The 17,118-nt window shown below is 37.6% G+C and overlaps 1 protein-coding gene across 3 annotated transcripts in view; it reads left to right on the plus strand.

The window, feature by feature from the left end:
* ADK (adenosine kinase) overlaps nucleotides 1-17,118 on the plus strand; it is a 296,805-nt gene that overhangs the window by 246,252 nt on the left and 33,435 nt on the right. For all 3 annotated transcript variants that reach the window (XM_010567786.1, XM_010567787.1, XM_010567788.1), the window contains 2 exons: nucleotides 1,388-1,423; nucleotides 8,026-8,140. In XM_010567786.1, the coding sequence (XP_010566088.1) occupies nucleotides 1,388-1,423; nucleotides 8,026-8,140 (151 nt within the window). The remainder of the gene's footprint in view (nucleotides 1-1,387; nucleotides 1,424-8,025; nucleotides 8,141-17,118) is intronic.

The raw sequence follows: 17,118 nt of genomic DNA on the forward strand, positions 1-17,118 counted from the left end.
GGGGGGGTGGGGGGTCGGGCGTTCTGTGTCCTGGTCCTTTTTGAGGCTTTCTTGATTGTGTTGCAGTTCATTGTAAGTGCATCACTTTAGAGTGGAAGCTTTGCAGGCTCCTTTTTTCATATGAGCATAGGCTTTGTTAATCACATGCTGGTTTAGGAAAACACTGCATGATATCTTTGAACCCTACACTCCTTCTTGACAGCCAGGCTAGCAAATGTCATTGACTGTGTGATGTGCAAGAAGGAATTCAATTGTAAGTAAATTGTCAAAGTGGCTAACCTTGCCCGCACCCAATTGTCAGGACCATGATTCAGTTTTTCTGTCAACATCAGCTAAGGCTAACCCGGTCAGCCTTATGTTTCTGCAGTGAAGCAGCCTGAGGAGTTGTGCTTTTCAGCTTATCACATTTTATTAACCTCAACTTACTGTTGTTATAATCAGTTGTACCCACTTCAAATTCTTATATTGCCTCCAAATTGGCAGATCATATAGCTCCACAAGTACGTATTTTCTGCAGCACTGAAAGCTGTCGTAGGGACACTGGACTTAAACGGTTTGGTACGGTAGTTATTTTTGTTTAGTTGGATCAACTCACCATTTTGGCTCAAGACTTATCCCTCTATTAATATCACTTGGCAAAGATAATCTGGAAGAATGCAAGTTAAAACATAAAGACTTTGAGGGTTTTCTGCAATATTTGCAATGTTAAGGTAGAAAGTGAGTAAGGGAAAAACATTGCTATTGTCTTCTGTCTCCTTGCTTTTATTTCAAAACAGATTTTAATTGCTCCAATTAATATAAATAAGAAATTAGGACATTCTGATACCCTGATGTTTCCTCTGTTCTTGCAGGAAAAGAACATAGTTAAATTGCCTAAAGCAGTGATTAAGACATCAGAGTATTTTAAAATGCTCATCTGATTCCACCACAAGGGTTTGAACACATTTTGTGATCCTTTTTTTTTAATGCATTGTAGATGACAAATGATTTTTTTAAAATGGCTTGATAACCTGTATCCCATGAAGTGCCACAGATAAATAGAGATATAATACAATTTCAATTAAAAATATGTCTGAAGGATGTTTGTCTGGATTTGAAGTAGTGGTTTCCTAGTCAAAGCCCTATCTCCAGAAGTAACTTCCCTCGCCTGGAAAAACCATACTGTACCTTCTTTATTTGAACTTGTGAAATGTGTTGACATTGTACTGTTGTTGGGCTTGAGGGAAGGAGGGGGAAGCTTTTGGTGCGACTATCAGAATTGAACAACTGTATATGGGTTTACACTGATAATCGTGTAAAAGGAAAACTGGCTGAATGAGTTTCAAAATGTGTTATTTCTTCATTATCTAGCGCTTTATAATTAACTGTTCTTTTTTTATTATTTCAGGAAGCTGCCACTTTTGCTAGAGAGCAAGGCTTTGAGGTGAGTTAACCCACAATTGCACACTAAACAGATCCTAAAGGGTTTTTTTCTTGCTGATAATGAAGTTCTTTTGGACAATGATTGATGTGCTATTATACTCTCCAAGCCTCGCAGCGGTTGCCATGGAAACTTGGCAGTCGTCATGGTTTCTTTGTTCTGCCAGCTCAGTGTTATGACGCACTCTGCTAGGTCTGCACCCAACATCGCCTACAGATGTTATTTATTGAATTTTGAAAAGCCTCTTGGGAAGCCGAGAGGTTGGGCACAGTTTCAAGCTGCCTCTGCAGATATGGGACCTGTCAGTTTTTTCAGTTAAAAAGCTACCTCATTAGCTGCATTACACTCCATAAGGATTCACTGCTAAAGCAGTGATGAAGCAAGACTAAATAGTGAAATATAACACCGCTTAAATAACTTAAACCCTGCCATATGCGGATTATCATTATGCAAATGAATTTTAGAAAGGTTGTATATAAAATTGTTAGGTACTGATTAATGTAAACCGTGCTTCTACAAACAGCTTCTTTTAGAAGGGGTAGTGTGGAATTTGTGTTTCAAAACATATTCGAGTTGGTGTTTTCCATCTGTGCTCTAAAAATGTATGATCCTCTACTTTCTTGAAGTAAACACAGTTGATTTTACACTGATTTTCAGAGCTTTTGATTTCATCTTCTTGAGGTATTTATTTGAACGGTATCTCCCATTGGCTAAATTCAGATAACTTAGTCTGGAGAGCTATCGACTATTGGTCTCTAATGCTGAATTCAAATAGGCAGGTTTTAAATACTATAATTAATGTGACAACAGTTGTGCTAATTTTGCAGATAGTAAGTTACTGAAATCTAAATTGCAGAACTGAACAGACATAAATCCTTCTACATGTTTTTTCACTGGAATAAGACCCACCTTAATTGATTTGTTTGCAGTGTAAAAGAATAGCTAGGAGTTTGACTGCTCAACACCTATTTTGCATAAATAAAAGAAGCCGCGCAATTCAAACTGCATCGCTTTAAGAACGTGCCACTTTTGCGTGTGGATGGTTGCATATAAAAAAAGAGGGAAAGACTGACAGCTTTTGTTCTACAATTTAGACTTCTTTAGAACCATACACCAGCAGGTACATCAATGCCATCAGTGTTTTAGATATTAAAACTGTGGGCTGTCCCATTTCATTTTATGTTTGCCAAATTCATCTGGCTGCTTTGTAGAAATCAAGACTTTTTATCACTGTCAATTTTCATTTGTATAATCTGTATTGTTAGCATAAAAATACACTTTGGATTTATTCTATCAAATGAATGAATTTCACAGATGCCTCCAAATATAATATGAAGCATAACAAATTATTGGTACCCTCTGGTAGCTAGACAATAAAAAAGAAAGGAAGTAGTGTATTAAGTCTACCCATTCTATATTTTTATTGCCCCCTTGAGCTAAAGACTTTGAATGTGCCTGGTTTAAATTCAGTTCTAGTGACAAACTGCTTTTGCTGGTGTCTGCTAACTACCATCATACTAACCTTTCCATTAGTGCTTGCTTAGAGATTTTAGCACAGTTCCTTCTGAACATCCTAAATCTGCCACATTTGATTACAGTGTATCAGTAAAGTGCACAATGATTATGATCTTATCTCTTATTACCCCCTTGCTTGGTAGCAACTCACATGTCAAGTTTACTGATGTGTAAAACTTGGTAAGTATCCACAGTCTTATTTTCCCATTGTGCTGTGGAGGAAAAAACAAACAAACAAAAAAATCACACTACTAATAAAGTATCTTAGGAAAAACTTAAAGAACTTCAATTAGCCTTTCAATTAAAATCAAGAAAAATTTCCAGCAACTCTCAAAAGCTTGTAAACTTGATTCTGTGATTTATATTGAGAATAGAAAACTGCTGAAACATGGAAAACTAAAGGAAAGGACTTGAGTGACCAGGGCAAAAATCAAGAGGATATTTGTCATAGAATTGATGAAAAGTTGCTGGTAGCTGAATTTGAATTGCAGCCTGGAAAGAATTTTATTTTTTAACAAAAATAATCAGAAATCTTTTAGCATAGAGAATCAGTTGTGACTAGCTTCTTTTTTTTTAATTGTCTCCTTTTCTACCTCCCAGTAATTTAAATAGTTTGTGTGGACTGAATGCATCTTTTAAACATGGATTGAGTTAAGTATATCTGAAACAATTTTTGAAAAAAAAGAAGTACAATCAAGTCAACTTCAGGAAAAAATACACCTTTTCTGAAGAAATAAAACCTTGTCATAGGCAGGAGAAAAAAATTCCATGACACAAATCTGGGGTTTTTTTGCAAGAAAAACCGCATTCAGAAGAATTTTTATTTTTATGCTTCACCTTACCAAGAGTTAGTTTTCATTGTACTTTGCTGAAATACAAGTTATTCTTGTAAAATCAATCATGATATTTGAAAACTATTATTTCCTTCATTTTATCTCCTGACCAACACTTACCTGCAATAATCAAAAGCAGAACATTACTTCTGATGCAGTCTCTTCCTGGAGCGCATCACTGTTTTCTTTTTTTGTGAATTTCATGTCTATGACATTTTAAAACTATTAAATAGATAGTAAATTCACTATCTGTGAAGACAGTGCTTCATCCTAATTGTAAGTTGCAGTCATCTCATTAATCCATTGTAATAGTCACAATTTTTATCCCAGGGAAGCTCTTGGACTTGGTTCCCCTTGAAGTGGTAGAATGTTTGTCAGTATATTTTAACTGGATGCGTGCAATATGTTTCAAATAACAAAATTGCCAGGACAGAGGTTTATGAGGTTTTGTTTTTACAGAATGGTAACTTGCTGTTCATTCCATGTAGGAATTAGGAAAACAAAATCCTACTTTAACATAAAACTTAGGGTTCAATTCTGTCTGTCAACCCAAGAAGTAAAATGAAGTGAATGGAACAGTAGGTATCTAAGGGGTTAGTAGCAGCTGCCATGCAAAATAATTTTTCCTGTTAGAGGCAGAGGTCTCCTTCTAAGTAGTTATTGGTTGGAGAACCAAATTAAAGAGTTTTGGTACCCTGGACCAAATTTAGGTCTTCAAGTTAATGAGGTACACTGCACAGGTCCACTGTTTTCAATGGATTTATGCCTGTTTAGGTCAGGGCTATGGTAGTCCCAGCTATTGTGTATCTGTTCAGAGGCAAAGATCAGAAGACGTAGTTTGACGAGCAGTTTTAACTGTATGCAGTTTTTCTCATACTTTTATCTGATCCTGGGATATCTGATGTACTTTCTTTACATGCATATATTCCGCTTGCTTGCTGGAATGAATGCCACATGCAAGGTTTTTCAGGTGCAGCATCAATAGGCAAATCATGCTTTTGTGAGATTTGTATGTCAGCTTTGTTAAATCAGATTCAAGTGTATAATTGGATATGTGTGAATATCCTGTGAATTTGGGAAATGTTATAGAGGCTTTAGGGCCACAAACCAGTACAGTCTTACCATTCAGCCATGTCTGTAGATACAGGATGTATAAGAAAGTCTTGATAAGTGTGCAAGTATGAGTCAGTGCAAAATAAGTATTATTCATTTCAGCTATTTGAAAATATTATGTGTATTCTGAACAGAAATAGAAGACAACAACATTTCATGATGTTTGCCTGACAATGAAATGAGGGGCACAGTACCTCTTCAGTCTTATGCTGTAAATATTCACATATATTGTGGAAAAGTTATTAACCTTCTCAACACTGAGATTGCAGCTTTTTCACTATATAAGCTCTATTTTATTCTCTTCCTTTCAAAAATTTTAGTATAGAAAGTGATTTTGGCTAAAATGGCCAAGTTAATTCTCACAGAAGATGCTATTCAGTTACTGTTAAAGTCTGCACAATCAGACATATCTCCAAATCATTCTGGTTTGAAATTTCTGCTTTTTAAAAAACTGCCTTTTTTCCCCTAAATACCTTCCTTCTACTGTTACACACTTATTATATATTTAATTCTTTCTGAAAACGTGTGCTTTTTACTTTCTTTCACTGTCTACTTTATTCCATCCTTTACCATCATTCTTAACTAATCTTCTTCCTCAGGGTCCTCTTTCCCTCATATAAGTTCATCTTTATTCTTCCTTAAACTGAAGAAATCATCTCTTGATTGTGCCATTTTCTCCTACTATAACTTCCTTGTTTTCCTTTTAAAATCCAAAGTGCATGTAAATACATTGCACAAATACCTTCAAGCTCTTTGATTTCTATGTCTGCTTTGCTCCACTGTAAATGTGCTTAATAAAGTCACCAGTAGCCACTTCCTACTTAGCAAAAGCTAAACACCTCTCTCCTGTTTGATCTCCACGATGCTTTATTGCATTTTCTAGTTCATGGATCTCTTAATTATCAAGGCCTGAAATAGTTCAGAATTCAGGTGAACCTTCAGAAGCCTACATATTACCAAGCTGGAGGGCTGTATTTCTCCATCCGTCCCCTGTTCAACAGCTTGTGCCACCAGCTGATACCCTCTCTTCACAAATCTCTTAAAAAGACATTTCAAAACAGAAGAGAAGCAATTTCCATTTTTTTCTCTGGCACCTTTAAGGGACTCCTCGCCTTTAGAGAATTAGGGGTAAGATGGCCCCTGTTCACTGTCCTCAGTCCACACAGAGGGGTTTGAGGTTCTCCTCTGGCAGAAGATGTTGCCTTCTAAAAGCTATATTAACAGTCTAAGCAGGAGGAAGGAAGAAATAACACAAATGATAGCATACTGTATGGAAATGAAAAGTATGAGGGAATTTTAAAAAGAGGTAAAGAGACCAATAGGTAAGGGGAAATTATTTTCATGTTTGGTAAATGTGTATAAATCAATGGGCTCACTGACTACCAGAGTCGGGGGAGAAGTTAAAGGGAGGCTAAGAGTATTGCAAAAGAGCTAGATAATTTTCACATAAATAGATACTGGTAAATATATTCCCCAGGCATATTCTCTGTCCATAAGAAAGGTGGTGCTTGAAGATCAACAAGATTACCAAAAATCATCAAGTAACCAGGACTGAATGGTATGCAGATTATAGTTCTTGAAGTGTTTACCTGACCTGCTGATAAAAAATAATGAATCTCTTGTTAAGATCCACAGCTGCAGTCAAAATGGCACATACTGTACCTGCGTTTCAAAATAACACTGTATGCTGATTTTGGAAGATAAAATCAATTTATTAGTAATATGAATTAATTGTAACATCTCTGATAAATGACTTGAAACCACTCTTGATAGCTTTATAAATGGACTCCATTCATTATATAATTGTGTTAAAAAATGAGTTGGGATTCATAATGAAGAGGAGACAAAACAATGCAGAAAGCATTGTTGTGTTTTCATATATTCAATGCTAGGCCCTCACCACATCAGCTATGTTTCACTACAGTTGCTTGTATGCAAGAGCAAACTGGGAAAAAAGTATGGTGTTATTTAACACAGATATGAATAAAGTGGGTCATAGTAAGTAGCACAGAGAATAATCGTAGTCTTTCTTACTTTTCCTAATGTTAAAAAAATAAAACAAAAAGAGAAAAAACATATAAATGATGGCAAGAAATAAGTTTAGATATACCAGAGTTAATTTGTAGAACTTACTGACTCGCAATAAATCTGAGAACAAAAGCTTCCCACATAGCATTATAAAAGGATTTGATGCTTATACAAATAACAGGAATACCTATATTTAGATTAGATTGAAAACTGAATAAATTAGAAATTGAAATCCTTGTGTTTCAGATCATAGGGCAACTATGAGAATAGGAAGGATAATAGTCTAATGAGAAGTTGTGCTATTAGAGTTTCTTGCATCAAGTTAAACCTTTCAGACTTGTTGCTGTCAAAGACATTGGGTGGATGAGAGGTTTGGTTCAGTATGCCAGTTCCTCTGTTCCCAGCTACATGCGCTATGGTGTACAAAGTCCCTTCAGAGAAAAGATTCCTGAAATTTTTGCATCTTAGCCTTACTGCAGAAAATCAGGGATGTTCTGTGCCCCACTGAATATAGCTTTCACCCTTTGCTTCCCTGCATCTCAATTATGCAACCAGCCAGTGAGCAGAGAGCATATTCACCTGGGCTCTACACCCCCTAAGGTGCTGCAGTCTACAGTCAGTTTGCTTGCTGAGATCAGTTGCTGCAGGGAAGTTAGAGAAACAGTATTTGTAATCCTGCTGAAATCAGAGGGATTATAGTACTATAAAACCTGGCTAAATTGGATGAAAATCAGGCTCAGAGTTTATCCAAAGTATTCTCTTACCAATTTTATTTCTAATTTTATGATAGGTAAGGTTAGAATTCAGTCAGCAGCAAAGAAACCCACTAATTGCTCATTAGGAAATGCTCTGTAATTCCTTTGTTAGCTTTGCAGTTTTGCAGCAATTGGAATAGCTGAACTATCATTATCAAGATTAAAAACAATAGTCTCATAGTAATATATAAACCCTTAGGAGAATGAAGTATTCCTCCTTTTAAAAATCTTCCTCTACTGACAATAAAGTCTATTTTATACCTAGCCATAAGAAAATAAATCTTTGATCTCCTAATAAAGTTCTAATCTTTCACCACTTCAGTATGCTGGTAACAAAAATTTTCTTTCTCTCCATGAATAGACTGAAGACATTAAAGAGATAGCCCGGAAGACACAAGCCCTGCCAAAGGTGAACACTAAAAGGCAACGAATCGTAGTCTTTACCCAGGGGAAAGATGACACTGTAATGGCTACAGGTATATTTTTCAAATCTCTATTGTCGCTCACAGTAAATACTCTAGTTAATCAATTACAAATTGTGGTTTTACAAATTTTGAGTGTTAAATGGTAGTCAGAGCGTTTGCCTTTTGATGTTAGCCCATGTTTCTCATCTGTTACTCTTTTAATTGTTTTAAGATTCTGAATTTAAGAAGTTAATATTTCACAAGAATGCCTGAGAATTTAGTTCTGAACATCTTAAGTTCTTTTTTTATAACATAGATCTAAAATATTGATCCAGTTGGTTTTGCTCAGATTTTTATGACTTGAGATTTTATCTGTGTAGCCCTCTTTGCTGCAAACAAGAACACACTATGCCTGCTGAGAACAGCTGTGCAACAGTATAGTATATTTAAACATTTGTGAAGAGGAGGAAGTGAAATCCAGTACTAAGTGAATTTCCAGGCTTTTTTGCTTTGAGCAGAAAGTCTCACTTCAGCTTTTCTCAGCCGTCTGCTCTTCTAGTCTCAAAGGATTACGTGGGAAAAAGGTGTTCTAGCGGGGATACAAGTAGTTTGTGCTGCCTACGACGCACAGATTTAAGCGTTAATAACATTACTGCCTACCTTTTGACAGTCTCTTTAATTCTGTCCACCTATGCTTCTAGACTAAATAAAGCTATTAAAAACATGTGCTGTGGCAAGCGATTTTAGTCATTCATTCCTTCACAAGGCAAGTTATTAGTCAGGGCTGAATTCCTCCTTTGGAAATGAAGTGAAGTTGAGGAAGCTTTGCACCTCAGGGACTGGTGCTTATTCATATGATATTTGCGCAAAAATCAGAATTGGCTTCAGACTGTGGCTGCAGGGCTAGGCACTAAGTAGGTATGTCACTGCTATATAGATCATTCTTAGCAGCCGTTTGAATGATTTCTCCAATAGTTTGCTTCTTCCCCTATTTTGTTAGCTACAAACTGGTTTAAAGGCAATAGAAAGCAGTCATTGAGAGTTGGGTATGTGTATCTCACTGAATAATGATGGAAGTGTTGCTTCCAGAAAGTTACTGCATTACGTGAATGGCCCATATGGAGGCACTCCACTTGAGTATTGTACACTTGGCTGAAAAATAGCAGTATAAAAATGTTTTTATACATGAGCTAGTAATAACAGTAGTAAACCTAAATCTTATATGTAACCCTCCTGTGCTCTTATTTAATTTTCACTGTGTACTTATTTTATTCTTCAAACTGGAGTTGTTAACAAATCCATTAATCCTTTCTTTGATATTTTTACAACTGGGAGCTTATTTGGGGACTGACACTTGCTAATCTTAGCTGTTTGTTCGCTGTGAGATGAACTTAAATTAGAGAATGCACTTTATATGCATGATAAATGCAAGATGGATAGAGAGTGTATGCAATGGTGTCAGCTACAAAAGCAAACATGATAAATGTTAAGGCAGTTTTGAGCTGTGGGATAAGCTATTCAGTGCACAAGCATAGCTGAATCTCTTTGCTATGTTGTTATTCATGGCAGCCAAATAAATGTCAATAATAAAAGAGAATTAAAGATTTTCATTTCCCAGAGGCAGTCCTCTAATACAGCTTGATCTTTCATTTCATTTGTAATTCGTTCTCATGTCAGGATGCAATCATTCGCCAGGCTCTGTGTGTCATGTTAAGTCATTTAATAATGATTAAGAACATAAAAATGTTTGGCCTGTGGGGCAATTCTCGAAAGAGATACCAATTTGTTATTGTTTTCCCCCTTTTTCCTTCCTTTGGTGTGGATCATCTTTTTCCCACCTCCTCACATTAAGATAATAATGAAAGAAGGAAAATGTGTCCCTTAATTTAGCATATGATGATACCACAGAATGGCATAGAATACTGCTAACACACTTATTTCAACACTAATTAGGTCTAGTTGTGCTTTGAAACCTGCATTGGAAAGTGTAAAAAGTTTCTAAATTATCTTTGGAAGAATTACTGCATTTAGGAGTGGTTATCAGTATAAAATTAATTTCCTAATGCACAGAAGAGGAGTACATTTTTTGAAAAAGCGGGCTGTGTTTAGTTGTTTATCCTGCCTTTCTGCGGAAACTATATAGTCTCAAAGAGTTTGTGCCTGTATTAAAATAGTATTTGCAAAGTCAGTTATGGATTTGAATATGCTTTTTGGTATCATCTGCTCTATATTTTGTCCAGGTTAATAATAATAGGAACAACATGTTTATTAGCTGGAAGGCATTTCTGGCAGTAGTGACTCAACCAGAGGGGTCGGTATCCAGGCAAAGGACTCTACTCTTTCTTCCCTTCTACTACTGCCTTTAACCAGCCTTCATCAGCTGTTGGGCAGATCACATATTCCAGTGGTCTTAGATTATGTCTGAAAGAGCACAGGATAGAGCTGGAGCTTACAAGTGTGAGAGTAAAAGACTCCAAGGTGAATTTGGCCTTTGTGGGTTTTCTACCTTTTGTTCCTCCTCCGCTTCCCCATTTTCCCCGTGGAAAGGTCTCTGCTCTCCAGCACCAGCACAGAGTAGCATTACTGTGAGCCATGGGAGTAGAAGTGAACGGCTTGGATTGGGCTGCAAGCTGTGAAGAGACACAGCCGGATGGCCACCCCCTGCTTCTTTTATTCCTCCTGCCCATGCATGGCAAGATGAGATAGGCAACACTGAGACTGTAAAGAGCATCCTTAAGAGAGCTCTGTTTCCTCTGTCAAAGACTCTGCATCCTGTCCAGGATAAGGCAGCCATGGGGCCAGGTTGAGAGGGGCTGAGTTACGAGAGAAGGAGTGCACCTCTTCAATGAGTTATGTGTAGGTTGAATGGGGGATCAGGTCATGGAAATAATGAGGGGATACACTTTGATACAGCTCTGGCTGGAAGGAGAGGAAATAAGATGGATAAAAGGGGTTATTACAGGTTGCCAGCTCATTCATGAAAGGGCACAGATACATACGTGCTGGAAATTAGATGTCGAAATTTTCTTTGGTGGGGGGAAGCAGGATGAAGAGATACAGGTAATCATTACATGTGGAAGGGACTGTGGCAACAGTTGTTGATTCCTGGACATTCCAGAGAATGGAAGTATCAACAGGCATTTGAGGAGCAGAGCATAGGGCAGAAAGGCGCAGTTTGTTACCAAAAGGAAAGACTGACCAAAAAGTTCTGAGAATATAGCTCTTGCAGACAAGGGAGAGAGGTTAGACTGAGATAGCTAAAATGTCTACTTCCTCCAAAAATCTAGCTCAGCCATACTGCAGTCATCTTACAAATTGCTGCAATTTACACAGCATTGGTTTAATGCCCACCAAAAACACTGGTGGCTCACCTCAAACAGACCACAGGCTGTAGGCACTCAGGCATGGATTGAAAAGCAACTTAGAGGTCCATGCAATAGACATGGAGCAGATCATGAAAACGGTTAGAAGCCATTCCCATTTGTCAGTCCGCTTTCTTTGGCTGTCTGAATTATTTCTGTTTTCAAAGGAAGAAATTCTATCTCTATCATGGAGCGCATTGGGTCTTTCTACAGTCTGTTCCTGTCTCCTCTGTCATAGTAGTCCAGCCCCAAGGCCCCTCTTCTCTCCCCTTCCTTCCTGTTCTCTGTCAGTAGGAATAATTGCAAGGAAGAGGCAAGCTCAAATTCAAGCTGAGTTGTGATCAGTGTGTTTTATAGAGAAGGAAAGGAGTGTTTAGGCTTGGCACACAGGAGCTGCGGCAGATGAAATGTTGACTGAATTAACTGTCAGCTTCTAATAAGAATCCACAGAGCATGTGCAAATGATCATTGGCTGAAGTTTTCCTCTTCATGTCATAGAATCAAGGAATGGTTTGGGTTGAAAGGGACCTTTAAAGGCCATCTACTCCAACTCCCCCTGCACTGAGAAGGGACATCTTCAACTAGGTCAGGCTGCTCAGAGCCCCGTCCAACCTGACCTTAACGTTTCCAGGGATGGGGCATCTACCACCTCTCTGGGCAACCTGAGGTGCCTTTTTCGATGATGTCAAATTTTATCTTTTTACTGAAGAACATGAAGGAGGCATTGGATTTCTCAGTGACCCTAAGAATTAGCATTGACAAAAACGCTGTAATTTTCTCTAGCATCGGTCCCCAACAAGACTGAATTTTGATAAAACTCTCTTGAAAAAAAGTAGCCTGTGAGAGACACCTGTGACAAAACTTTTCAGTACAGAGCATTATGCTTTGGGAAATGTACTGTTAACTGAAAATAGGATCTATGACTTACTTACCAGAAAAGTTTATTTGAGGTACAGTATTGGGCTAATTCTTTGTGTGGATGCTCCTCGTCCATACTGGGAATTACTTGGCTATTGAGACTCTTGTCCCGCTACCACAGCCTTGTTCCATTATATCCCTCTTCCCTGACCTGAGCTTCTGGATTTGACTGAGGGTTCCTGAGCTTATGGGATACATTCATTTCACGTTTCAATATTTTTTTCTGTAACCACAAAAAATACATATGCGGGGAAAGCAGGGAGAGTTAATGAACACATGCAATCTCCTGATTTCAGCAGCTGGAGCTTTTAAGAAATGCACCAAAAATCACAAGCTCTGGCAAGAACATATATGTCATATCTATATGTGTGCTATAACATTTGTCAGAATCAAATGCTGTGAAAGCTATCCCTTTTACAGAGTTGCTCGTAACATTTTTAAACAAATTGCTTTTAGTCAGATACATTTTATGACTGGTCTTGGCCCAAAGGGAAATCTTCGGAAAGTCTGAGCAAAATCAGTTCAGCAATGGAAAAACATACTTTTATATTGAAATATTTGCATAATTCAGAAACAGCTGAAGCTACAAACTTTAAACTTGGCTTGTTTTATAGCTTTAATAGAGGAAAGAAAAACAATCCAAATTTAAAGAAAATCACTTTAGCATTTTTCAAGTTATGAATGATGAAATTTGGTATGTTCAGGCGTGAACCTAGAATTTTCCATTCTTTTTCCCCCCCAATGTTTGCAAGACCACCTCTGTTAAGGGCACATTTATAATAACCTCATTTGTTAGAATATGGCAGTAAAAATTGATTTTTTAAGGATTCAAGCATTAAAGCCACCTCAGTTAGGGCTTACTAACCACTTACATCTTCTTCAGTTTTTGGGATACATTACTTGAGATATTTCAGGAAAGGTATTAGCAGTGCTGGCAAATGTGGTAAAATGAAAAAGGTCCGTCTTAAAAATTTCTTAGTGCACCTACCACATAGTACATACTGAAATAGTTTTGTGAGTTTCTACTTGTTATTATTGTTATTTAATCTATTCCGTAAATTAAACAGCATGTGCAGTATAGCCAAATTAATGTTGCAATAAGACTTGCAACATTACCAAATTTTCGAGCCTGCCTACCAAGCTTTTGATGTTGGAGTAATACTAGGCTTTTGCCTCTACCTGTTATCTGCTAAATGGCTGTTGGTGTCACCCAGTACAACCATTGTTAAGGTAATATATGCAGATATGTTCATAAATTAAAAGTTTATATGTTTGGATAGAACCCAAACCTGATCTAAATGAAAATAATGACAAAGGTATGGACAGTATGTTTTTATGAATGATGAAGCTTCTTTTACTTTGTAAGGATATGTTAGATCTTAAATATTTTAGGAGACTTTTTAAACCATTTGTTTTAGAAGGGTTGTCAAAATTGTGGAAACTAGAGAGATTTTAAGAGCTGTTCTTAAATCATAATGGCATGATGCTGTATGCTTTTGGGGGGAATAGAAAGGACTGATGTTCAAGCATATAACTTACCCTAAACAGAGGTCAGTAGGTTTTCTTTGTCAGGTTGTGCTGCAATCATAGACCAGCATGTTACCTTGTAAGCCTATCTATAAAACATAGAAGTATTTATTACTATTGACACTGCTGACATTTTATGGTGGGCCTGTTTGCAGCTCCTCTTTCTTTAAGTTACTGAGTATTGTGTGTTCTCCTCTAAGAAGCAAGAAAAAAGTGTTATTTTTTTCCCTTACTTACAGCTTTCATGCTTAGCCTTCCAGACAGGAAAACCCTGACTAGCTCTTTTTATCAGCCAGCCTTCCTATGTGTTTACACAAACAAAAGTAGTGTCTTGGACCTGGGGAAATAGTAGTTGGGTTATATTACAGCTCTCTTTTTCACAGGATTACACACTTTCACTCTTCCCTATCCATTTATATTCATAAATAGAGAGAAAAGTTTAGAAAACAAAAATGGATTTAGGAAAAAAGGAAATTTTAGTCTGCTAATGGCATAACAAATGAGCCAGAAAGCCCAACAGAATTAGTTTTAGTTTAGTTGTGACTTAGGAAACCACAAAACCTAAATTAATAATGAGCATTTGTTGATAAGGATTAATGAATAGCAAAGCTGGCAATACCTTTTTGTAACTGAGACCATTCATGCTTTCATGCTGTGTGGGAGAGGAGGTCTGAGCATTTTATTAGACAGCTGAAACACATTATTAAAACCTAAGTTCCTGGATACTGGTATCTTGACTGGACTTAAAAGTGTATCAACTGTTGCATCTCAAAGAATGCATATACATGTATGTAAATGGATACATGTATATATGTAATGTGTGTGTGTTTCAGTAATTTCATAATAATTTAAGAAAAGGATGTCTTTTCTAGTCTAATGTGTTAGTGCTCCAGTTTAGCCCACAAATTGAGAGTGTAGCTGGGAAGTCCCCTTTTCGTGTATAATCCCTAGTGATAAGGAATTTTCAAGGCAAAACTGTGCCTCTTCTTAAACCTAGCTGGAATTTCATGTGCTACAATGAATTTACATTCTCACATTCTGAGGAAAAATTACCCCTTTAAGCTGTGAAAAATGCATGTTCGTTGAAGGACAATAAATGCAGGCCCCTATCCCATTCCTTAGGACTAGGCAGTACTTCCTCTTACACAGAATAATTTCTGTATTTGTTTCTCAGATACAAATATATAGATTTAGGAATTCAGGTTTTGTACCATAATTCTAAAAAGGATTTTTAGAGGCATAACTGTTAATACACAAATCCAGTGCTTAGGTAGTAGAAATTATATGATGTTGGAGAGGTAATATAGAGTGAAAGAGTGGGAGCAGGACTGAAGCAGACCAAAGGTCTGTCTAACCTGGTATCTGCAACAGTGTACAATAGTGGGTGCTTGTAAAAGAGGATAAAACCAGAGCAAATCTCTAGTGATGCTTGCATGTTACACTCTCCTAGCTTCCAGCGATCTGTAGCTTGGGGATTTCTGAACTAGAGATGTTGTCTTTGTGCTTAATAGTCCAAAATAGGATTTTACCATCCATAATGTCTTGCGATAATGAGTGTCACAGACTGTGTGTTATGTAAAGAGATACCTCCCCTTATTTGTTTGGATTCAGCCACTTAGGAATGTTACTGGCTATCTCTTTGTCCTGGTTTCAGCTGGGGTAGAGTTAGTCTTCCTAGTAGCTGGTAACAGTGCTATGTTTTGAGTTCAGTATGTGAAGAATGTTGATAACACTGATGTTTTCAATTGTTGCTCAGTAGTGTTTAGACTACAGTCAAGGATTTTTCAGCTTCTCATGCTCAGCCAGCAAGAAAGCTGGAGGGGCACAAGAAGTTGGCACAGGACAGAGCCAGAGCACCTGACCCAAACTGGCCAACAGGGTATTCCATACCATGTGACGTCCCATTTAGTATAGGAACTGGGAAGTGGGGGCAGGGAATCGCTGCTCCGGGACTAGCTGGGTGTCGATTGGCGGGTGGTGAGCAATTGCCCTGCGCATCATTTGTACATTCCAATCCTTTTATTACTACTGTTGTCATTTTATTAGTGTTATCGTTATCAATATTAGTTTCTTCTTCTCCGTTCTATTAAACCGTTCTTATCTCAACCCATGGGTTTTACTTCTTTTCCCGATTTTCTCCCCCATCCCACTGGATGGGGGGGAGCGAGTGAGCAGCTGCATGGTGCTTAGTTGCTGGCTGGGGTTAAACCACGACACTCTTCCTGCTCGTGTTGCACGGCCAATCCGTAATCATTCCATATACAATGTCTTGTTACTTTTGATTTTGCGGAACTCTTGCTTATCTCCCCTTTGCTAGTCTTTTTTCCAGACTCTTTTCCTGTTCTGTTTACTTCTTCTTCGTTTGCTCCGTAATTCTGACACCCTGGGCCACCCTTCACTGCACTTTTTCTCAGGTCTGCTGTACTCTTTGTGAATGGGGGACCAGAATGTGCAACTTGCCAGGTCCTGAGAAGTTTACAAAGTGGTTTAATTTTGTTGTTGCCTTTATTCTGTGTTCCTTTCTTAATAATTCCTAACATTTTATTTGCTCTTCTGGCTACCATTGATGGTCGATCTGACATTTTCATAGAATTATCTGTAGTAACTTCAAATTTTCGTTATGGTGTGGTAATAGGTGATTTAGAGCCCATCATTGTGTATTTAAAGCTAGAATTGTTTTTTGTATGTGCACCTTTTTTACATTGATTGACAAAGAACTTTATAGCCCATTAGTGTGAGACACGTTTGCAATTCTTCACACTCAACTTTTGTTTTTACTATCCCAAATGTGTCTAAACGTATCACAAGAGGATGGCACACGCTACACTGAAGAGGTCCCCACAGAAATGGTATATATAGCCTCGAGGTGCTACCCATAACAGGTATGCACAGTTAACATCAAGACTGGACTTGGGCAGGGGGATTTCAATAAGGCCACCTCTTAAACCACTTGAGGCCTGTCTCGCTTGACTCTGGAGAGCAAAGTTGAATGAATTTACAGTAAGATGCCGATTCAGGTGCCATTAAATACAAAATGAACACTCTTGTTCAGGAAGGAAAGTATACCTTAGTACACTGTAGCTTAATTTATTTATTGAGCAATGAGGCCTTCCTAGTGATATTATTCCTCAATTAGATCATCCACATAGAATTAATTTATCATAAATTCCTGATGCCTCCTGTATAAATGGCTCTAATACTTTAAAACAGTTACCATTTTACTGGTGACCTGAGTGAGTTGTG

Source organism: Haliaeetus leucocephalus, unplaced genomic scaffold, assembly GCF_000737465.1.
Source record: "Haliaeetus leucocephalus isolate CR32 unplaced genomic scaffold, Haliaeetus_leucocephalus-4.0 Scaffold229, whole genome shotgun sequence".
Classification (NCBI taxonomy): domain Eukaryota; kingdom Metazoa; phylum Chordata; class Aves; order Accipitriformes; family Accipitridae; genus Haliaeetus; species Haliaeetus leucocephalus.